Source organism: Bactrocera dorsalis, chromosome 2, assembly GCF_023373825.1.
Source record: "Bactrocera dorsalis isolate Fly_Bdor chromosome 2, ASM2337382v1, whole genome shotgun sequence".
Classification (NCBI taxonomy): domain Eukaryota; kingdom Metazoa; phylum Arthropoda; class Insecta; order Diptera; family Tephritidae; genus Bactrocera; species Bactrocera dorsalis.
Genome location: NC_064304.1, coordinates 90,352,035 through 90,378,034, shown reverse-complemented (window position 1 = coordinate 90,378,034; position 26,000 = coordinate 90,352,035). Strand labels below are relative to the sequence as shown.

Genomic DNA, 26,000 nt, shown 5'->3' with positions numbered 1-26,000 from the left:
CGAAACAGTCTTAGAAACCATTCACATGTTCATGCTGTGATCTACAAGATTAAGTTCTGATGTTTTTGTGATCACTGAAAGCACATAAACCAAAATCTTCAACTCACTTCTGTATCGTCCAGGAAAATGCAGAAACAACAGGAAGTTTTGGTATATTAGACTATACCAAAGACTTAACTAAGGCTATTGAAACTAAAAGCGATTTCTAGCACTTTGCGAACGGTATGTTCTGAAAATCAATATATTTTCAGAAAAGAATGAGTTCAAACAAATCTGATATAAATATATGAACTCTTCTACTATTAACCACTTATTTTTACACTATACTCAAAACATAAATCTTTTCCATTAACATAGAGTAGAATTTAATTGACGCACAATCTTTTTCTCCAGGTAATCACCGCCACACGTTCACTTGTGCTTTGTACCGAATCTCGCCGCGAAATGGAAGACTGGCTAAGCTCGCTGAAATCCGCCTCAATACCGGCGCGAGCGCGTGGCGATAGCTTCTTCATTGAGCAACATGATTTATTCTCCAATCATCATCACTGGTATGCGACCTCCCACGCCCGTCCCACCTTCTGCAATGTATGCCGCGATGTACTCTCCGGCGTTACCTCGCATGGCCTCTCTTGTGAGGTGTGCAAATGCAAAGTGCATAAACGTTGTGCTGCCAAAGCCATTGCCAATTGTAAATGGACGACATTGGCCACCGTCGGCAAGGATATCATTGAGGATCGCGACGGAAGTATTATCATGCCACATCAATGGATGGAGGGTAACTTACCGGTCTCATCGACCTGCTCGGTTTGTAAGAAGACTTGCGGTTCTTTTTTGCGTTTGCAAGATTGGCGTTGTTTATGGTGTCGCGAAACGTTACACGTTGCTTGTCGACCACAAATTGCAGTCGCTTGTCCACTAGGACCGGCCAAGCTGTCCGTTGTGCCGCCTACCTGTGTGCATTCCATTGGCAATGATGACTCCTGGGATGTGGAGAGTCCGAAGGGTAATTTTTCGCCACTGTTGGTTTTCGTCAATTCCAAATCGGGAGACAATCAGGGAGTGAAGTTTTTGCGACGCTTCAAGCAGTTATTAAACCCAGCTCAAGTTTTCGATCTCATATCAACCGGGCCCAGTTTGGGTTTGCGGCTCTTCAGACGTTTCGAAATGTTTCGAATATTAGTTTGCTCCGGCGACGGCTCTGTAGGCTGGGTGCTCAGCGAGATTGATCGTTTCAGTATGCATGTAAGTTTCTTTTAGTAAGCAATATTTCCAGTTTTAACCACATTTCGTTGAGAATTATAGTTTCTAATATTTTCCCCCAAACTTGTTAAAATCAGTAATTCCCAAACCTTGGCAATAATTTCCTTGAACTTTTTAAATATTATACTTTTTAGATTCTGGTTTAGCTAAACCATACAAATACATATATTTCGCTATCACTTTTCTGCAGAAACAATGTCAAGTAGCAGTACTGCCTCTTGGTACCGGCAACGATTTGGCGCGTGTTTTGGGCTGGGGCTCATCCTGTGATGATGACGTACATCTGCCGCAAATACTCGAACGTTACGAATCTGCTAGTACCAAAATGTTGGATCGTTGGAGCATAATGGTCTTGGAAAAGGCTGTCGGCGTGCAACCGAAGACGCCGAAGATGTCATTGTCGAGCGCACAAGAAGCACTACTTACCGGCATGGTAACGTCGGCTAATTTAAACTTACGCAACATTGTCGAGACTGATGATTCGCAGACGCTTATTACTGCCACCAAAACGCTCTGCGAAACGCTCGACAAACTCATGGTTCAGATCTCTGAAAGTCGTAAGGATGATGAACAATTACCGGTTAAATGTGACATACTGCGTGAGAAGTTAGCCATGTTATTGGAAGCTTTGCGCGAGGAAGAGACCGGTGCGCACTCCGGGGATGATCTCTTAACGAAAATCAGTGGCATTATATCAGAGAGTGCTGCCGCCTCTCCAAATGCTTCTACAACGCCGTCGACATCAGCTTCATTGCTGTAAGTTGCCAAGATCAAAATGTTATATGTTAAAGGATATCATACATTCTTTTTGCAGTAATCCAAACATATCAATCGAGAAAGACGGGAAGGATCAATTTAATACGAATGAGCGACGCAATAGGCGCTCCTTACAGTCAACAGAACGCGAGTCGCTACAATGTCGGGCCAACAGTGTTAAACGTGCCATGTACGATGTCATCGATCACTCTGAACCAGGCCGACCCAAGCGCTATCAGCGCAAGCTATCCATAACGCCATTCGAAGCTTTAAAGCTACCAACCAATGCATCGGGTGAATCTATCCCTTGCTCTTCACCTACCATGGAAACCTCTCGCCAAACTTGTATATCGCCACTACCGGATACACGTCGGGACTCAGTCGACGAGAACTTCTTCAATGCGATTAGCATACCAGTGCCACGTCAATTCGCGGACAGTCGCCGCAGCTCAGGCGCGCCCGAAGTAATACAAGTGATGGAAGAAAATGGACAAAGAGGAAATAGTGAGATTGTCAATCCATTACCCATGGTTGGTGAAAATACTGATATAAGCTCACCCTCCGAACGTAAAATCGACTTTCTCAGTGTGCCGATATTGACAAGCGATCAGATTGTAGATCCTCTTTCGGACTACCGTCCAATAGAGGTTTTCGAACGCAGCTACTATATGAGTCGTGAATTGGATAAGGAAGAGAAACTCAAGCAAAGTATGAGTGCCAATAGGGAGTGCAACTATGAAGACGGCAAGGAGGAGAAAACAATGCCCGAAAAGTCTAACGCGTTACGTTTCGATGACGAAGTTTGTCAGTTGCAGTTACCCAACGTAGTCATACCCAGTAAAGCCCAAAATGTATACTCAAGCGAAACCATAACGATCATTGATACAGACGTAGCCACTGTACGTATCGTACGGTTAATGTTTTATGGCAAAATGACGATGAACTCGCAATAATCATTATTTATTTATCTACTTATGTGGTTTAGGAATTATCCTCGTCGGATGAGTTGCCAGGTGGCGAGGCTAGCGATGTGTTGTCAGCCATTGGTGATGAGGAGTGCAGCGTAGCCTCCGAAATATTGGACAGGCATCAGGAAGGTCAAAATCTCGACCGCCCACTGCAGTTAGGAGACATAATACAGGTACTTTGTAATTAATACTAGGTTACATGAAGACATGATTATAATACATTAGAAATATTGGCAAGAAAGGAATAATTTCGAAAATTGGTCAACCTACTATTGACGCTTTATTTAAAAAGTTTTTCAACAAGAAATTTTCTACCAAAAATTTTATTTTTTCATAAACTTATAAAATATAGTCTTAGATTAGCTTGTTTTTTAATTAATAGATATTCTAATAAAACAATGGAACTCCTCAATTAACTGCAGAACCTCGAGTTTGTTTTCGCACTTTGCCACAGCATACATATGTATGACAGTGTGTGGCGTACGCAAAGTTGACGGCTTATATTAGAAAGTTAGGTGCAAGTGCACTCGTACGTTGTGTTGTTGTTGTTGATGTTGACGATGTATGTTTATAAATGCTAAAACCACAACTTTCCTGCTCTTTCATTTTTTCATATTTATTTTAATGCTGCCTTTTCATAAACTACATCCATATGTATATATATACATCAGTGTCGGCCAATGCAATAGTATGTAGCTTTCACTTGTGTGCGTAAAGCGTTGCTGCGAACTGTGTTGGCAGAAAAGTACACTGAATAAATAATGAGTGTTTGAATTATATATCAAACTATAACTATATATCAAATAATGTCTACATAATGAATAACGTGTAAGATGTGCAATCACTTTATTACAAATGAGGCAATGGGCTTCTCCCTCCATATTTTCAACAAAAAAAAAATTTGTCTCCCATTCAATTTTAAACATTTTTTTATAAATTACGCAAGGGGGTATTTTCTGGCAGTGTAAAAATTTAAACTTGCGCATACGTGCTAGCTCACAGAATTCTGAAACGCAACTGAAATAATTAGCTTCGCCATACGCTGCTGCCGAACCAAGCTATTCGTAGATATACGAGCAGTTTACTGGCTCTTTCGTTTTTTCTGAAGCTGGCAGAAGAGTATACGTGTGAGTATACGTGTTTGACGTCGCAGCAACTAGCCTATGCCCCGGGCATAGGAAAAATGCATTTTGGCCGACACTGGTATACATACATATATTGTCACAGACAGTTTTAACGAGTGAGAGGTATTCGTTAGTGAACAAGCAAACGGAGGAGTCGCAAGCAGGCGTTTGAAGATTAATTTAATTTTCTTTGAAATAAATTGTGAATTCGTTCAATAATAATTTTTAAATAAATTTTGTGTTCGTTTGATGATTTTAAATAAACAATTTGGACATTCTTGACATCTCAGAAGTGGGATTCCAAAATCCTAGAATTATACGAATTTGTGGAAAAGAATACGTTTTTGGAAATAATTTTGCAAGCGATGAGAGCGCCGGCGTAACTAGCGAATAAACAAGGAAGAGAGTAAGAAATTATTTGTAACGACAGTGAGAAATTATGAATTTCAACGAGTACTGCAAACATTTCAATGCCAACGAGAAACGTAAATTTTCAACGGGCAAAGAGTGAACATAATTCAGTGCAAACGATTTTATGTGTTTGAAGAGAATATCACAAAGAGAGGCAGCAGAGAGTTGTCCAGGGCAACGGAAAAAGTCCCAACGAATAAAGGGAAAAACGAATACAACGTAATCGAAGTAAGCTTTGGAAAAAAAAACAAAGGCAACTAGTTTTTTTTTTCAAGTGTAACAACGTTTGAGAATTTTGAAAAAGAACTGTAGACAGAATTGTCAGCAGCAGATTATTCAATTTTTGGAAGTCGACGGGAAAAAAATTTAAACAGCACGGACGGCAATTCGTAACAGAGGCAAATAAATTTCAATATTTTTTTTTTCAACGTTTCTGGAAAATAAAATAAAACTGTTAAAAAATATGGGAAAAATGATCAAATTGAATGCGCTTAGGGTTGATCAACTGAACAAATTGTTGCAAAACCAGGGTGCAACGGTTATGGGTAATAAAGCGGCGAAAGTTTTGCAGTTGATAGAAATGTACGGATCGGAAGAAATTGATGCTGAAGAAATTGAAGAAAGCAGTGAAGTGTCTGCTATTCAGAAGCAAATTGACGATATGCGAGATATGATTTCGGGCCTTGCCAAGTCTGTTAGTGATCTTGTGGCAGTTCAGGTGGGACATACAACATTAGCGACAAGTTCAACAACTGTTCCGGCTAATGTAAGTATTTCATCTGATAACACAATTTCTGGTCAGGCGGCAATGTGTACGACTCCACAACAACATGGAATTAATAATACAGCGACGACAATAGGGTTATCACCGTTGGGAACTACGACACAACGTGAATGGAAGCAAAGTACAGTCCACGAAATCATTGGATTGTTACCTGATTTTGACCCATTGAGAGGAACGTTAACTGCGGAGCGATTTATAGAGAAAATAACGCAACTACAACGAGCATATAGTTGGTGTGAGCAAGAAGTGTTGTTAGCAGCTCAGTTTAAGCTAAAAGGTGTCGCCAAAGATTGGCTTGACGCACAAAATGTGTTCCAGTGTTGGTCTGCTTTCGTAGAAGCATTCCAACATGATTTCCCATTTACAATCAGCGCAGCAGAGGTGCACACGGAAATGTTGAAGCGCAAACAACATGTAAATGAGACGTTAACGCAATATTATTTTGCAATGCTAAATATTGGTAGACGAGGTAAGATTGACGAAGCGTCAATTAATGCGTACATTATTAGAGGGTTAAACGATAGTAATTTAACTCGAACTCTTATGGCAATGAGTTTACCAACGTGCAACGATTTGTTGCGCTCACTGGAGAGCTTGTCTAATTTACCATGGTCGCCAAAGGATATGGAGAGTCATATGTGTTTCAACAACTATTCTGCTCAAAATACGAATGCAGGCGAGAATTTAATCAAATGTTTCAATTGTAATGAATTTGGGCATATCGCAGCAAAATGTTCCAAGCCGCAACGTAAAGTTAGGTGCAGTAAATGCAACAAGGTAGGGCATGAAGCAAAGTTTTGTCATTCCGATAAGCCAACAATTGCTACAGTTTTAAGTGAGAATAAATATCCACCGCTAATGTCAAACGTGGAATTAAACGGTCATCAATACTTAGCTTTTGTTGATACGGGCAGCGATACTTCACTCATAACAGAGTCGAAAGTTCCAGCCAATGTTTCGAAGAAGGTTTGCAATAAGAGACTAAGAGGTTTTGGGGGTGCAACAGTTTGTAGCACTGCAGATATCGATGTTGAATTGAAAATAGCTGACTGCAAAATAAATACGAAGTTGAAAGTAGTACCTGATGAATTTATGCCATACGATGTGTTTATTGGAAGAGATATTTTATGTCAGAGAGATTGTATTTTAGTTATTCAATCGGGCAACATCCAAATACGGAGGAAACCCGTAGAAATTTACGACATTGACAAAACATTGAATAATGACGATAAAGCTAACGTAGATATTGATATTAAACGAGATGAAACAACGAGCAACATCATGGCGGAGAGGACCATGTGGAAAACCCGTTACGACAAACGATATCAGTCACCACGAAAATACGATATTGGGGACTTAGTGGTCATCGATTATTTTCATAATGCGACAGACGAGTTGCATAAACTGGATCCAGTATTCAAAAGTACATATATCGTTACGAAGGTACATAATTACGATAGATACATCATTGAAGACCCACCAGATTCAACGTATACACAAAGACGTTATTGTAACACATGTAGTGTAGATCATATAAAACCATGGTGCACATTGAGCTCTGAATTAGTTGGCGACGATGAAGACGACGAATCGTCCTTGCAGGACGAAATGTCAGGAAAGGCCGAGCTGTCACAGACAGTTTTAACGAGTGAGAGGTATTCGTTAGTGAACAAGCAAACGGAGCAGTCGCAAGCAGGCGTTTGAAGATTAATTTAATTTTCTTTGAAATAAATTGTGAATTCGTTCAATAATAATTTTTAAATAAATTTTGTATTCGTTTGATGATTTTAAATAAACAATTTGGACATTCTTGACATATGTATGTATATGTATACATTTGTATATATCGTCACCTGAAATGCAAAATAACGTATCATCAAAAAATTCGAAATTGAGTGTCTTGTTGATTACGCTTCACTACTTCAAATTACATACATAATATTACGTATGTTCAACATTTTCATGTTCTGCGCTTAGATATAAGCCAGTTTTAACCAATATTAAAATTTTTTTCACTCTTGTTCCATTTTATTTCGCGTTTCATTCACGGCACTGTAAATTTTCGAAAATGTTGTTACGTTAATTTGCATTTCAGGTGACGATATATATATATATATATACTTGCGCTTTGTCCGCAAAAACCAACCTAACACTCGTCCCATATTCACTATACCTACATATATATGGTGAATTGCTTGCATTTCTCGTGATAACGACCTCCTTCGTACGCCAAACATCTGCCACGGATTATCCGGCAAATTCATTCGAAACGTGTGCGCACTCATTAACCGCTCTTTTAATTTGGATAATAAACCTTGACTCCTCAAAGCGCCCGAAAAAGCGTTCGTCCCTACGCAAACCTAAATCCGCCATACTTATCTCGCAACAACAACTCTCCATTAATGCATCTACGACAACAACTTCCGCAACACACGCGAACGGCCAACAGACTGATGATGAATTGACCACAAAAATGGCTATTAAGATTGAGGTATGCGACATCGAGACCTATGCACACATGGATAGTGGGGACAACTTGGAAGCGCCGTCAATGCCTTACGCCCAAAACCAGCCGATTGTAGCCACAATGCCCCACAGCACATTGAACAACCAATCAACAATAACAACAGCAACAACGCTTGGCTCAGCATTGAGCACATCGCCGAAAAAATCCGGACACAGACAAGGTGTAAAGCGCATTACTTTTGATGAGTCGTGTAAGAAAGAATCCTGTGATGATGTAAATCCAAACTATCCACAGATGAGGGTAGTTGTGCGCCCACCAACCCCTTTACGTGGACATGCTATCAAACCGATGAATGCAACGTCGGCAACCAGCCTACTGTCGGCCCGTATGCTGCCGATGGAGTTCAGGCGGCACTCAAGTCATGAAACAACCAGTCTAGCGGTGCGAGAGCATGCCGAGAAGGATGGTCGACATTCGAGCTTTAATCCAAATTTTTTAAGTTTAGATCCGGATCATACGAAATTCTTAAGCTCATCACCGTCAGCAAGTCGACGCATCAGTTGTGGCAGTCTCTTCAAGGTAAGTTCTGTTAGCGTAAATTCTCTTCTGTGCATATGATTACACATAAATGGAGAGGGAGAGTGAAAGAGAGGGAGAAAATGACATAAAATGAAAGAAAACTGCAGAGGAAGTTTTATGTCGAAGGTCAGTGCAGTAGTTAGCAAGTTTTACTTATGTGTGTATTTTATATAAATTATCTAATAATATTAGCCTTATTTTGTTAGGCTTTGCTTAGTTTTACACACAATTTTACAAATGATTTCTCTTAATTTACATATATTTCATCAAAATCTACGAAAACAAAAATTGAAAAAAAAAATACAAATTTTAGCGAAAGAAATTGGTATGTATTTAAAAATTTCTTATAATATTTTAAATATACAACCATACATACATATGTATGTATTTGGAAACGCATACGCTGAAACTCCCTACCAAAACGCTGCTTAAGTTCCAAATCTTAAGTTTTCCCATTAAGTTAACCACACAAAAACAAAGTTATTCTACTTCTACACAACAACAATTTTATTTACACACTGTTATACTTATTGACCACATAAAAATATCTTCAAAATATAAACAGCAGAATTTTAACTTCCATCATCACATTAACCTTTAATTTTAAATATACATATAACATATAATGTATTAACTTCAACTTTTGCGGATGACACAGCTATAGTGAGCCGTAACAAATGCCACATTTTAGCATCACGAATATTAGAAGCATTTAAGTTCTGTCGAAGAGTGGCTAGCGAACTGGCGCATAAACGTAAGCATGTTACATTTTCGCTAAGACCAAAGATGTGCCCGGCAGTAAAAATAAACAAGTGTAAGCGATGGCAACTCTGTTGCCCATCAAGTGTCAAATAAAATAAAGCAAGTGGCAGCAACCAAAGACACAGTCAACGAGCAACCGTCAGCGAGTGAGCAACATAAACGAAATATTTGAGAACATCCAGTAAAGTTGAATAAGTGTAACATTTTTCTTATATTCACAATAAAGTTTTGTATTATCTATATACATATAAAAAAGAAACTCGTGTTAGTTACATCACTTATAACTCAAGAACGGCAGAACAGATTTGGCTGAAAATTGGTAGGGAGGTAGCTTAGAGCCAGGAGACGGACATAGGATACTTTTTATCTCTTTATGTCAAAATTTAATACAACTCATAAATACAAAAATTATATTTCAAATCATAAGCATTTGTTCAAAATTCATGTTTGTAGGAATCATTTCAATATTTCATTTCTTCAAAAAAAAAAAAAACAATAAAAACAACCTTACATCTTCGTCTATATAAATATGTATGTATGTAAAAATGAATCGCCAAAATGTATGTACGCTCATAACTTTAATACGACTGAACGAAATTTGATAATTCTTTTTTTTAAATATTCGTTTAGGTTCAGGGATTATTCGAATAATTGCCGGAAAACCCCTAAAAACAGTCCTTTTCTTTTTCTCATACAAACGAATGAATGTTTGTTCGTTAGTAACGCTAAGAGAACGGCTGAACCAATATTGATGAAATTTTAAGAGGTTGTTTGTTGTGGATTAAGGAAGGTTTAGAAATAAAAACATCTTATACTTTTCATGAAAAGTCGGCAAATTGGATAATTCCAAAAAGTAACTTTTTTCCATAAACATTTTTTTTCAATTTCTGTTTTGTTTTTCAATATTTTGATTTGGAAATTATTTGAATAGTTCAGTCTCGATCGCTTGCTTTTTTATTCCGGCTATTCAAAAGAAAAATTATTTGTTCAATTCACAACCTGTCGTAAAGCATCGTAAAATTATAAATTTTTACAATTGTTTTTTTTTTATAATTTTACGATTTACGATGCTTTACGACAGGTTGTGAATTGAACAATTGAAAATTATTCAGTGAAAACTTTACGTGTGTTTCACACAAAGAGGTCAATTGCAGATTGAAATTTGTTACGAAGCCACCAAGAGATCGCCCTAATATCGGTCGGTGTTCTTTTTGACATCAAAGTATTGCAGCCCAAGACAAGGCAGGAAGTACTCCCAGGATGCGGTGACATATGTGCGGAATTATGGATCGCGGTCAATCAGTAAGCGATCGTCACGATGGCACAGCACGACTTTTCAAACAACAGTTACGATGTTTGATTGACTTTAGCTAGATGTACTCTGTTGAGTGGCAAAAGAGAGGTTTGCCGCACGCACATATTCAAATCAAATTGATGAAATCATTTCTCTGGAAATTCCTGATGTAGAGAAAGATCCAGTATTATATGAAGTGGTGGAAAGCAATATGGTTCATGGACCCTTTTCGGTTTATATGTCTAACAATAAATGCACGAAACACTATCCGCTTGCTTTTCTTTCGGAATCGCAAACTGGAAATGATGGATATCCACTCCATCGTCGTAGCTCATCAGACGACCATACAACTTAGAGTAGTGAAGATCGAAGTTGACACCATATGGATCGTACTATATTCTCCACTGTTGTCTAATTCACATTCAAAACTCATATCAATGTTTAGTATTGCAGTTTGGTGTAATCTATAAAATACGTTTGTAAGTACGTCACCAAGGGAAGCAACATGGCGGTCAATGGTCTTAACGATACGGTCCATACGTGAACTGCAATAAAGCGCTTTGTAGGATATTTACTTTTGCAATTCATGAACGGTTTCCGATTGTTGTGTGTCTCGCAGTTAATATGGAGATTGGCCAAAGAGTTTATTTCAGCCCAGAGAATACATTACAGCCGGTGGTAACACCGCCAACAACAAAACTAACATTGACGAGTTTTTTTCTCAACTTTCGTCAGTGATCCGCTTACGAGAACATTGTTCTATTTGAAAATACCTTGCATTCATGGCAAGACCGAACAGTAGATGGACATTCAGGTGTGTTCTCAACTAATGCATTAGGATGAATTTGCACATCCCACCCAAAAAACGATGATTGCTTCTACCTTCGGTTGCTACTGATTAATGTACGCGGCGTATTGCGTACTGTGAATGGTATGGTGTGTGCAATTACAATTGCTGGAACACGATAATCAGTGGAAACAAACGTTGGACGATGCGATAGTTACTTCGAATGCAAATGAAGATCGCACACTTTTCGCGATAATTATTTCACCATATCAGCCTTTAAATCCGCGTCAATTATGAGATACGAACAAAAATGGCATTGTCGAAGACATTTTACATCGTATTTGCTAAAAATTGGAAATGAGTCAATTCCGGTTGATGCTTCCGGTGGTTTGATATCAATTCTATCTGCGGTTTATCAATTCACGAAAGATGAACTCATCACCAATCTTCGGACATTGGCCAAATTATCGTAACTATGATTCCTTTAATGCACGCGCAATATTAACTGCCAAAAAATACAGATGTTCTTGACTTAAACTGGAAGATTCAAAGTCAAATTCCGGAAGACTTGAGCTCATACAAATCGACCGATCGTCTTTCCATTGAAGACGTCGCCGTGAATTATCCAGTGGAGTTTATAAATTCTCTGGAGAGGCTTGGTATGCCACCGCATCATTTGCGTCTCAAAGTTTGATCTGTCGTTATTATGTTTTGCAATCTGCAAGCGCCGAAACTATGTAATGGAACCCGACTGATTGTGACGCAGCTATCGAATACAAAAGGCTGAATGCTTGATTCAACGAATTTCTTTGAGTTCCAACGATTTGCCATTTCAGTTTCCAGCGAAAATTGCATTTGAGATGACACTCAACAGGACACAAGGATAGTCGCATAGTGTGTGCAATAAGTTTGGAAATTCTATGTTTTTCACACGGCCAGATATACGTGGCGTGCACACGAGTTGGAAAGCCATCTTTTCTGTACACCGGAACAGAAACCAAAAAATTTTGTTTATGAAGCTGCGTTACATTGAAAAAAAAAAAATGAAATGATAAATTCAACTTTCTTTTCATTTCAAAACACATAATTTCACGCAGGACAACGGCTGCGGGGCCAGCTAGTCTATATATAAGTGTTCGACTGTGCACACGAGTACGGTGTTTCTCTACACAAGTAACATATCTTTGTATTCACCTATAAGGCTCACGTGGAGAAAACACATCTCTAGTAAAATAACATGTATGAAGATTAGAGCTGCAAATTTAAATTGGCTTTTAAATAAAAACTCAAATCTTAGCCTAGACAACAAAGTGCTTTTATATAATGCGGTCAAAAGCCGATTTGTTTGTAAGTCCTAAAACTAAAAGAATCAGATATAGGGTTATATATACCAAAGTGATCAGGGTGACGAGTAGAGTTGAAATCCGGATGTCTGTCTGTCCGTCCGTCCGTCCGTGCAAGCTGTAACTTGAGTAAAAATTGAGATATCATGATGAAACTTGGTACACGTATTTCTTGGCTCCATAAGAAGGTTAAATTCGAAGATGGGCAAAATCGGCCCACTGCCACGCCCACAAACTGGCGGAAACCGAAAACCTATAAAGTGTCACAACTAAGCCATAATAATTTTTTTGGAAAAGTGGGCGTGGCCCCGCCCCCTACTAAGTTTTTTGTACATATCTCGGAAACTACTATAGCTATGTCAACCAAACTCCATAGAGTCGTTTTCTTCAGGCATTTCCATATACAGTTCAAAAATGGAAGAAATCGGATAATAACCACGCCCACCTCACATACAAAGATTATGTTGAAAATCACTAAAAGTGCGTTAACCGACAACGTCAGAAACACTAAATTTTACGGAAGAAATGGCAGAAGGAAGCTGCACCCAGGCTTTCTTTAAAAATTGAAAATGGGCGTGGCGTCGCCTACTTATGGACCAAAAACCATATCTCAGGAACTACTCTACCGATTTCAATGAAATTCGGTACATAATATTTTCTTAACACCCTGATGACATGTACGAAATATGGGTGAAATCGGTTCACAACCACGCCTTCTTCCAATATATCGCTATTTTGAATTCCATCTGATACCTTCTCTGTATAATATATACATTAGGAACCAATGATCATAGCGGAATAAAACTTTACACAAACACGGTATTTGAGCTGAGGTATCCCTTGTGGAAAAATAGTCGTGATCGGACTATAACTTTTCAAGGTCCCTGATATCGAACACGAAGAACTCAGTGCCTAACCTAACTTAACCTAATTTTTCACCGAAAATATCGGTAAATCTGTCTGAATTTAATTCTAATTAATTAATTTTACAGCAAAATAAAAAAAATATGTAAATGAAGGATAATGAAATCTCGATTATCACTTTATCATGCGAGAGTATAAAATTTTCGGTGACACCCGAACTTAGCCCTTCCTTACTTGTTTTTAATTAGATTTAAGATTTTAACTTATTGTTAGGCTTTAAGAAAAAACAGATCCAATAAATAAAATAATTTTGAAAAAAAAAAATTATGAAAATCATATTAAAATTTTTCAAATTTTAATTTATCCCGTTCAAATTAGGACTTTTTATATTGGGTAGCCGAAAAAGTCTTCTCGTTTTTCTAATCAAACTTCATTATTTATACCAATAAATAAATAAAAAAAAATATGTATATAATATCTCAGGAACTACTCTACCGATTTCAATGAAATTCGGTACATAATATTTTCTTAACACCCTGATGACATGTACGAAATATGGGTGAAATCGGTTCACAACCACGCCTTCTTCCAATATATCGCTATTTTGAATTCCATCTGATACCTTCTCTGTATAATATATACATTAGGAACCAATGATCATAGCGGAATAAAACTTTACACAAACACGGTATTTGAGCTGAGGTATCCCTTGTGGAAAAATAGTCGTGATCGGACTATAACTTTTCAAGGTCCCTGATATCGAACACGAAGAACTCAGTGCCTAACCTAACTTAACCTAATTTTTCACCGAAAATATCGGTAAATCTGTCTGAATTTAATTCTAATTAATTAATTTTACAGCAAAATAAAAAAAATATGTAAATGAAGGATAATGAAATCTCGATTATCACTTTATCATGCGAGAGTATAAAATTTTCGGTGACACCCGAACTTAGCCCTTCCTTACTTGTTTTTAATTAGATTTAAGATTTTAACTTATTGTTAGGCTTTAAGAAAAAACAGATCCAATAAATAAAATAATTTTGAAAAAAAAAAATTATGAAAATCATATTAAAATTTTTCAAATTTTAATTTATCCCGTTCAAATTAGGACTTTTTATATTGGGTAGCCGAAAAAGTCTTCTCGTTTTTCTAATCAAACTTCATTATTTATACTAATAAATAAATAAAAAAAATATGTACCATTTTGGTCTTCCAACACTATATGGTAAGACACTACATATATGTGTGGTAGCATTAGAGTTATACGACTGCAACGACATCTATTGACAAAATACGAAAAGACTTTTTTGACTTCTCAATATCTACTGTTCTCCAGAGCTAATTTCAAATAATAATTTGGCGTAGTGGCCGCACTGTCCATAGTATTTTTTTATTTAACTTCAAGATCGTTCAGTTGAGTTCTTAAAAGGCTTCCTTTTCATTCGTCAAAAGTGAATCGATTAGGCTTCGATGCCGAAAATACCACTCTGGTAGTAAGATAATTTCGTATAGATTTTGGTATTTTAATAAGAACTCGACTCATAGTGAAAATTTGAGCATTCATCTTGATGGGTTGCACATATTTGCAAATTCTTACAGAGTCTCGCTCCAACTTGAATTTTTGTAAAGAGCTTATCGAGTTCGAGTCGGTGAAATTCCTTTCAATCATTGTGTCAACCAGTCATTTACTGGGATGACAATAATTAGCTTAAGTAGATCTAAGTTGACCGTGTTTATTTCGTTTATAGTCGATATGAACGATACCTAAGGGAATTCAACTGATGTAATGTCGACTTTTGAAAACAATTCTGAAGATACAGCAATACTTACACATATTGTTATTTAAGAAGGGAGTGCTATGCAAATATGCCCAGTTAAGATCCTCGCGATAATAATAATTTAAGCAAAGTTGATAAACCTATTTTTCAAATTATTTAGCTGGTATATTAAGTTTAGCTATTATTTTACTACATCTTCCTAACACGGAGTCAGGAAAAGTCAGAAAGAATATAAATAAATATGTTATAACAACGAGCTCTCTCATAGAAACGCAACGATCTGTGTAAGAAGATTACGACGCTACTAACGAAAAAAAGTTTATAATTTTTCTAATTCAATTAAATATTTTATTGCGTTGCAGTTATTTTACTAGTTTGCCACATGAGTTTGTAGTTGATTTGTAAATTCGTTTCTATAACCTCCACCTAAACACTAAGCAGAGAACGTATAATATAGAGAAGGTCCACCGCGTTGCCAAACTTACGATATTTCATTTTTTGGAGGGGAACTCTTTTCTATTAGTGGATTTCACCTCAAAATCAGGGGAACTATTTTCTATAAGCGGATTCACCAATATTTTACAGGAGCGTCGAAAATAGCAGAATTGAGCATTTTCAGTGATAAATGAGAAAAGTATTGCTTATATACAAATAAGAGACAGCCAATGAAGTAAAAGCTATGAAAATGTATTTACAATATATGCATGCTCTTTTTGGCTGAGTATTTGCTGTATGTATGTTTTCATGGAGGAATTGCGCCAAATTTAACGATGAATATGCGGTATATGTACATATAAAATATGCAAGTAGTTAGATTTTTTCTAATTGTAGGTAATATATGTATGTTACAACGGGGAAATGGCGCCAATTGTATTTACAATATACATATGTATGCGCTTTTTGGTTGAGTTGGCATATTATAAAAAATAAAATCGGGAAAAATTATTTTAATTTTATTTCTCTTTATTTTTATTTTTTAATTTTTAAATAAATTAATATTTATTTCGACTATTACAAAGTGAAGATGTGCAAAATGATCTTCATTTCTTCAAAGAAAATTGATGACCTTCATGAAATATGCATATTCGCATTATTTCGTTATCATTTCCATATTTGTACCAATAGAATTTCTATGACACATACATACATATGTATGTATATTATTTCTTTGTCACATTTGTATGTTTACGAAAGCAAATGCGAGCCACATAAATATGTATGTACATATGTACATTCATAATAACAAGTGTCACACGCATCTTTCGCATCTCCGTTGTCACGGTCTACCAATAGCCGAAACTGACGCTTTGTCAAAGAGTCAAGTGCTGAACACATTGAGCGGGACAGACTGTTATGTCAAATATTAAAATACACACGTTATTATGGACACAGTTATTTTGTTGTGAAGCTGCCTCAATAACTGTGTCCCTAAGAACGTGTGCATTCTAATATTTGACTGATGTCGTTTGCAGTCTGTCGAACTCATTGTGTTCAGCACTTGGGTGATGATAGAAACTCCAAGCTGTGCCGAAAAAAATAAACGAATGGCCGCCGATTGTCACCGCTTCCCTTGCCGCTGTAACAGCTTTGCCTAAAAATGTGAGTAAATATGTATGTATGTATACGTATGAGCGTGAATACATATCGACGCAGATTTTTGCGAGTCACGGAAAAATATTTTAGAATGGACAAATATTATAAATCGACAACTGCGTTGTTGCCACTTTTCTCACGTCTTTCTGTGAAGAAGCATCAGAAAGTTGTTCAATTTAAGATTTTTAGCTTTTGCCATCGTCGCGAAAAGACGCTTGTTGGCAAAGGCATGCTCGGGGAGATGTAATGGTGTCTACTTTTATGAATGAAGCGAGTTTGCCTGTTGAAAGTGCGCTTGCGTTCATGAATGAAAATATTGTTGTTGTGGGTTTTTCTACAAATTTGGGCATCGACTATTTGGCTGCCATATTGACTGGTGACGCTGCTGATGCTATATTAGACGATTGTTGTTTTTGTAGAACAATATTCGTAATTTTTGCGGGTGACATATCGACATGTGAACGCATATATGTAAGTATGTATGTTGTGTATGCATTATTTGTGTGGGAATGTCATACACACATATTTACATGTGTACGCATATGAGTATGTATGATGCTATTTGAACGATTCTTGTTTTTGTACAACAATATTTATACTTTTTGCGGGTGACATATTTACATGTGTACACATATTTGTATGTTGGTTGCGTATACATACATGTGTGTACGTAAATAAAGAGAAGCGCGCGCTCTTTTATATTACTGGATAAATGATAATATCTTGATTTGAAATTGATTTGTACTTGAATACATATCTGCAGAATAGATGCGTATGAAAGTTTTAAATGATAAGAGGTGTGATTTACATATATTATTATTGTAATATATTATGTTTTTAGGATATTACGATAATATATCACATATATAGCATATATACATGAATATGAAATTATATTATATTATCAAAGATAGGAAATATTTAAAAATTAACTGTTATTCACACATTAACTACAAATATGACCTTGAAATAGCATAATTTCATTACAATATTATCAATTTTGCATGAATTCACAAAAATTCGCAAAATGATATTCATATCAATTGATATGATTGCATGTAAACGTATAAAAATATAAGCAAAAGAGCAACACACATACTTCTGTAATAGCAATGCATATTTCTGAGCATAATTTTCATTGCATGCTCAGCTCTGTTCGCTCAGCAATGTTAACCTTTCCCCTTCTCAGCCAAAAGTGGTGAAATCCACTAATAGGATTTTGTTAGTTCTTGACAGTTCACACGCTTGCCCGCAATTGGACCTTCTCTACATTATACGTTCTCTGCACTAAGTGCTCTGAAAAATGTCCTACGGTTAACTATTTACATTCTTCCACAGCTTATTGTCTATTTTACGCTCAACTTTCTTCGTTCATTTGTCCTTCCAAATATCATTATATCCGCTGCCTTTGCTTCTCTCTGCGGATAAAATATTGTGTTTGTTTTCGTTTAACAATTAATTTCCACACTTCGTTTACTTTTAGTTAAAACAACATAACTAAACTTTATACAAATTGTTAAATCTACCACATACTGACTGAACTTTCCAGCATTCTCCTTCACTACTAGTAGTTAGTGCAATACTATCTGATACTTTCCACACTACTTAAAGGTTTTTTCCTGCTAACGCCACTGAGATTATACGAGTATATATATACTCTCTTTGCAGCCAAATAAGGCGTTACCAAATCTGATGACATTTAAAGGCTCAAAGTCCAGTCTTTTTATGGGTTCGGCACTATTTGGATTCGATCATTTTGGCGGAGGCAGTGGTGACGGTAATTCAGGTGGTGACAAAAAACGTGACGATAAGGGCAAAAAAGATAAGGAGTGTCTACTTGGCGCTGAAGATGGCGCTAGGAAAATGCCGATTATTAATCCACCTGTACGCCTACCAAATTGGCCAAGTGAGTACAACTAAGCGGTCTATCCGTAATATATTATTAATTACATATTTACTTCTTACCATCTAGCGTTAGCCAATAGTTCCGGGTTCATATCCAAGTGCTTGCCAGCAAATGCAGATGCGCTCTGCGCTGCTGTTAGTCCACTAATGGATCCCGTTGAAACCCTGCTGGCAGGCTATCATGAGAAATGCGTTATGAACAATTACTTCGGTATTGGTATAGACGCCAAGATCTCGCTCGATTTCCATAACAAACGGGAAGAGCATCCCGAGAAGTGTCGCTCGCGTGCCAAAAACTATATGTGGTACGGTGTGTTGGGTTCGAAGCAGCTATTGCAGAAAACATGTAAAAATCTCGAGCAACGCGTGCAATTAGAATGTGATGGGCAGCGTATACCGCTGCCATCCCTGCAGGGCATCGTCATATTGAATATACCCAGGTGACAACAAATATAACACACTACTTATTGATAATCTTATCTATAAATATAAAAAATCATACTACAGCTTCATGGGCGGCACGAATTTCTGGGGCTCCAGCAAGAAGGACGATATCTTCCTTTTGCCCAGCTTTGACGATCGCATACTCGAAGTTGTCGCGGTGTTCGGTTCGGTGCAAATGGCCGCCTCGCGTCTCATAAACTTACAACATCATCGCATAGCACAATGCCAGAGCGTACAAATAAATATTTTGGGCGATGAAGAGATACCCATACAAGTTGATGGCGAAGCTTGGCTACAACCACCCGGCATGATTCGTATATTGCACAAGAATCGTGTACAAATGCTTTGTCGTAATCGCCATTTGGAAATTTCACTGAAATCATGGCAAGAAAAGCAGCGTCAACATAGCATATCCATACAGCGCGAGCAATCATCGACTGCATCCGAGCATGCAATGTCTACGGATGAGGTGCTGTCCGAACGTGAATGCTATGTACTCTTGAACTTTATTGAGGCGGTCAGTTCGCTTGTAAAATGGGTGAAATTCCTTATAATTTCACATCCATCTTTGCAACACGATTTATATGCTGTGGCTTGTCGTGCCGCTGAAGTACTCGAATCCATACATCCGGATGGCAAATTACTTGAGGGTCCCACACTACGCACCAAACTGGTGGAGGTTATCGAGTCGGCGCGTCAGTTGTACGAGGACTCCTGCAATTTATTACGCGATCGTGCTCCCAGCTTAATATTGAGAGAGGATCTCGAGTCGAAGTTGAGCGTTGCCTTGGCCAATATCGAAATGGAGCTGAAAAAATGTTCGGTACAGAAGAGTTTCGATGGGAAATTGCGCGCTTACTTCAATGCTTTGGCGCCAAATGAAGAGGTAAGTCGATTGCTTCTTACAGAGAACGTATAATATAGAGAAGGTCCACCGCGTTGCCAAACTTACGATATTTCATTTTTTGGAGGGGAACTCTTTTCTATTAGTGGATTTCACCTCAAAATCAGGGGAACTATTTTCTATAAGCGGATTCACCAATATTTTACAGGAGCGCCGAAAATAGCAGAATTGAGCATTTTCAGTGATAAATGAGAAAAGTGATGCTTATATACAAATAAGAGACAGCCAATGAAGTAAAAGCTATGAAAATGTATTTACAATATATGCATGCTCTTTTTGGCTAAGTATTTGCTGCAGAGAACGTATAATATAGAGAAGGTCCAATTGCGGACAAGCGTGTGAACTGTCAAGAGCTAACAAAATCCTATTAGTGGATTTCACCACTTTTGGCTGAGAAGGGGAAAGGTTAACATTGCTGAGCGAACAGAGCTGAGCCAGAGAATGTAAAGACATAGAGAAGGTGCAGGTTCGACAGCGAACATTCGTTAGATTTTGTGTAGGGAATTCACCTCACGTCTACAGAAGTCACGCTGTAAAATGTTTACATTTTTAACAGTTCTCCATATATTCAACAAAGAATATGAAGAGAAACAAATATATGAATTTACGGCATTTGATGACATGGCGTATATATACATGTCGAAGCAGAAAATATGAAGAGACTCGCAACGAAGAAATTCGTTTTGCTTGTTTATATTTTGTTTCATTTTGACACCGAAAAATGTGTACAAAATACATGATGTTCCCTGTCTCACATACGCAAGAATATGAAGAGACATAAATATATGTAAGCATGAATATGAATATGAAGACATATGTATGTAAACATATGCATGCATTGAATATGAATATGAAGACATAAACATATGCATGCTGCTCCTTATGATCTCCCAACTTTGTTATATTTTCAGCTTCAATTTTTCAACTTGGGAATCGCAATGCATGCAAATAAGTATGTATGTATGCTTTTGCGTTTTACCGTCGGCAATTGAATATTGACTTGTACACATAATTATGATATGAGTACAATTTTGTATGAATGCATGCATAGTAATATTTAGTCAATTTGGACTTGCATATTTAATAATTTTCTTTGATTTTTACATAATATATTATACTAATAAATATTTTTGTATTATATTTCCTACTAATAGAAATTAAGTTTATCACAACAATATATGCGTACATATGTACATACATCATATTAACGTATGTCTCTGCACATGCTCATATCATAATCTTATTATCTGCTCATATGACTGCATGTATACGCATGTGCGCGTTCAGAAATTCATATCATGATTTTATCACTTACATATCAATATATTACATGTGCGTGCATTGATGTGTATGTTCATATATTCATACATACAAACATACATATGCGTACACATGTGAATATGTCACCAACAAAAAATTTAAGCATTGTTCTATAAAAACAACAACTGCTCAAATAGAAGAAGCATCACAAGTCAATATGGCAGCCGAATTGGCGAAGCCCAAATGTAGTAAATTCTACAACAAAAACGATTTCATTCATAAACGCAGGCGCATATGCCACAAGCGACCGCGCTTCATTCATATAAACAGACGCCGTAACATCTCCCCGAGCATGCCTTTGCCTACAAGCGTCTTCTCGCGACGATGGCAAAAGCTAAAAATCATAAATTGAACATCTTTCTGATGCTTCTTCACAGAAAGAAGTGACAAAAGTGGCAACAACGGAGTTGTCGATTTATAATATTCAATTCTAAAATATTTTTCCTTAGCTCGCAAAAATCAGCGTCGATATGTATGCAAGTTCATACATATGCATACATATTTACGCTAGTTCGTAGGCGAAGCTGTTACAGCGGCAAGGGAAGCGGTAACAATCGGCAATCGTTTGTTAGTTTCTTTCGCGTCTCGTCGCGTCAGTGCTTCGACAGATTGATGTGCTGAACACATAGAATGCGGCAGACTGCAAACGCCATCTGAATCTGATATTGAAATACACACATTCTTATGGACACAGTTATTTAGACAGCTGCACAACTACACAACTGTGTCCATATGAACGTGTATATTTTAATATTTGACAGATGTCGCTTGCAGTCATCCCCGCTCAATGTGTTCAGCATTTGACCCTTTGACAAAACGCCATTGGTTGACCGTGAAGACGGAGATGCGAAAGATGCGTGCGACACTTGTTGTTATGAATGCATGTACATATGTATGTGGCTCGTATTTGTGTTCGTAAACATACAGGCAAATGTGCCAAAGAAATAATATACATATGTACATATGCATGTGTCATAGAAATTCTTTTGGTACAAATGTGGAAATGATAACGAAATAATGCGAATATGCATATTTCATGAAGGTCATCAATTTTCTTTGAAGAAATGAAGATCATTTTGCACATCTTCACTTTGTAATAGTCGAAATAAATATTAAATAATTTAAAAATTAAAAAATAAAAATAAAGAGAAATAAAATTAAAATAATTTTTCCTGATTTTGTAAAAAAAATTAAAATTTTTACCATTTTTCGGAAAAAAATTGTTCATTTGATACAAAATAATCACGCATATGTGACAATGGTTCATTAATTCAATATAAGCATGCATATGTGAAAATTACCCATATGTGACAATCGTTCACATAATATAACATAAGCGTGCATATGTCACTCAGAGAATGCTTTTGTATATTTTGTATATTTTTCTACGAAGCAAATTCTCTTTATTTATTTTCAGTCATTTACATATATTTCTGCCAAAGAACATGCTCAATTCTGCTAAATAGCAGCGAGAATGGTGAATTCCCTACCCAAAATCTATCAGCTGTGTTAGCCGCGCAATCGAACCATCATACAGATTTCGATTTGCACCTTCTCTATGTCTTTACATTCTCTGGCTGAGCATGCAATGAAAATTATGCTCAGAAATATACATTGCTATTACAGAAGTATGTGTGTTGCTCTTTTGCTTATATTTTTATACGTTTACATGCAATCATATCAATTGATATGAATATCATTTTGCGAATTTTTGTGAATTCATGCAAAATTGATAATATTGTAATGAAATTATGCTATTTCAAGGTCATATTTGTAGTTAATGTGTGAATAACAGTTAATTTTTAAATATTTCCTATCTTTGATAATATAATATAATTTCATATTCATGTATATATGCTATATATGTGATATATTATCGTAATATCCTAAAAACATAATATATTACAATAATAATATATGTAAATCACACCTCTTATCATTTAAAACTTTCCTACGCATCTATTCTGCAGATATGTATGCAAGTACAAATCAATTTCAAATCAAGATATTATCATTTATCAGTAATATAAAAGAGCGCGCGCTTCTCTATATTTACGTACACACATGTATGTATACGCAACCAACATACAAATATGTGTAAATTAATAGATTGTTTTGTTTTCGAGTAACCGCGGGCAACTGCCTGTGGTCGACTGCCGTTTTCTTTATTATCTTTTTCTTAAATACAATATTTTGCTTAAGCCTAGATACAAATATTAATCTTACATTCTAGGAAGTATATCTACAATCCACTTGAGATAGGACATATGTAGGACATATGTTACAAGTGGAAAGATTCATCTTACAATCTATGAGTTATATTTTTGGACCACCTAAGGCGGACAGTATTAGGACAGTACCATATGGGTTTCATATTTATAACGGAAATACAATATGTTCATGTAATATGAACTGGTGGTATTAACTTTTACACATGTAAATATGTCACCCGCAAAAAGTATAAATATTGTTGTACAAAAACAAGAATCGTTCAAATAGCATCATACATACTCATATGCGTACACATGTAAATATGTGTGTATGACATTCCCACACAAATAATGCATACACAACATACATACTTACATATATGCGTTCACATGTCGATATGTCACCCGCAAAAATTACGAATATTGTTCTACAAAAACAACAATCGTCTAATATAGCATCAGCAGCGTCACCAGTCAATATGGCAGCCAAATAGTCGATGCCCAAATTTGTAGAAAAACCCACAACAACAATATTTTCATTCATGAACGCAAGCGCACTTTCAACAGGCAAACTCGCTTCATTCATAAAAGTAGACACCATTACATCTCCCCGAGCATGCCTTTGTCAACAAGCGTCTTTTCGCGACGATGCATCGCGATGGCAAAAGCTAAAAATCTTAAATTGAACAACTATCTGATGCTTCTTCACAGAAAGACGTGAGAAAAGTGGCAACAACGCAGTTGTCGATTTATAATATTTGTCCATTCTAAAATATTTTTCCGTGACTCGCAAAAATCTGCGTCGATGTGTATTCACGCTCATACGTATACATACATACATATTTACTCACATTTTTAGGCAAAGCTGTTACAGCGGCAAGGGAAGCGGTGACAATCGGCGGCCATTCGTTTATTTTTTTCGGCACAGCTTGGAGTTTCTATCATCACCCAAGTGCTGAACACAATGAGTGCGACAGACTGCAAACGACATCTGTCAAATATTAGAATACACACGTTCTTAGGGACACAGTTATTGAGGCAGCTTCACAACAAAATAACTGTGTCCATAATAACGTGTGTATTTTAATATTTGACATAACAGTCTGTCCCGCTCAATGTGTTCAGCACTTGACTCTTTGACAAAGCGTCAGTTTCGGCTATTGGTAGACCATGACAACGGAGATGCGAAAGATGCGTGTGACACTTGTTATTATGAATGTACATATGTACATACATATTTATGTGGCTCGCATTTGCTTTCGTAAACATACAAATGTGACAAAGAAATAATATACATACATATGTATGTATGTGTCATAGAAATTCTATTGGTACAAATATGGAAATGATAACGAAATAATGCGAATATGCATATTTCATGAAGGTCATCAATTTTCTTTGAAGAAATGAAGATCATTTTGCACATCTTCACTTTGTAATAGTCGAAATAAATATTAATTTATTTAAAAATTAAAAAATAAAAATAAAGAGAAATAAAATTAAAATAATTTTTCCCGATTTTATTTTTTATAATATGCCAACTCAACCTAAAAGCGCTTACATACACATGTACATATATTGTAAATACAATTGGCGCCATTTCCCCGTTGTAACCTACATATATTACCTACAATTAGAAAAAATCTAACTACTTGCATTCTTTATATGTACATATACCGCATATTTGATCGTTAAATTTGGCGCAATTCCTCCATGAAAACATACATACAGCAAATACTTAGCCAAAAAGAGCATGCATATATTGTAAATACATTTTCATAGCTTTTACTTCATTGGCTGTCTCTTATTTGTATAAGTTAACACAGTGGTTCACACCGTCAGCTAATTCCCACCGTTGGTCAATAGCTGGAAACTTTAAACCACCCAATTGCTGACACTGCATCAGCAATATCAGTTAGTGACTCCACACGCGCGTCCGGTCAATTGCTGACGCCGCAACTGTTGGCAACGTGACCAGGTAGAGGCATAGGTTTAATTTAGACTTAAGAAATAATTTGTAATTAGTCTTTAGACAACATTTAATAAATAAAGACCGCGGACGCGAGTCCGCTAGTTTTTAAAAATTAAAATAACAAAATAAAAATTTAACTTGCGCCCGAGCAGGGACCAGTTGAAGTTTGAAGTCCGGTTCGCGTTGTGATAAAATCAAAAGTCGCCCGCGGAGAACGGCCGAAGAGAAACCACAGCAAATAACAAAGAACACACGGACCAAACGAGCTGGTCTAGCAACCTAACAACAGCGTTAGGATCCAATAGGAAAAAAACGCACCCTCCATACGTGCGCAACGAGGGACCTTAGTAGAAAAAGCAAACGGGAGAACACCCCACGCGCCAAGAGGATAGTAAAGTAAGCATTAAATATTAAAATAATTTAAGATCGTAAAAGAAAAAGAAGTGGAAAAATTAATAAAAATAAGAAA

General features: G+C 36.6%; 1 protein-coding gene across 1 annotated transcript; it reads left to right on the top strand.

Annotated features, from left to right (window-relative positions):
* Nucleotides 1-6: 6 nt before the first annotated feature.
* LOC125776571 (diacylglycerol kinase eta-like) lies at nt 7-25,921 on the top strand. Its single transcript, XM_049449505.1, has 9 exons — nt 7-1,245; nt 1,454-2,019; nt 2,078-2,918; nt 3,005-3,160; nt 7,636-8,352; nt 18,445-18,682; nt 18,749-19,121; nt 19,189-20,011; nt 23,583-25,921. The coding sequence occupies exons 1-9, from the start codon at nt 445-447 to the stop codon at nt 23,604-23,606; spliced, it is 4,539 nt and encodes a 1,512-aa protein (XP_049305462.1). The 5' UTR covers nt 7-444; the 3' UTR covers nt 23,607-25,921.
* Nucleotides 25,922-26,000: the final 79 nt, after the last annotated feature.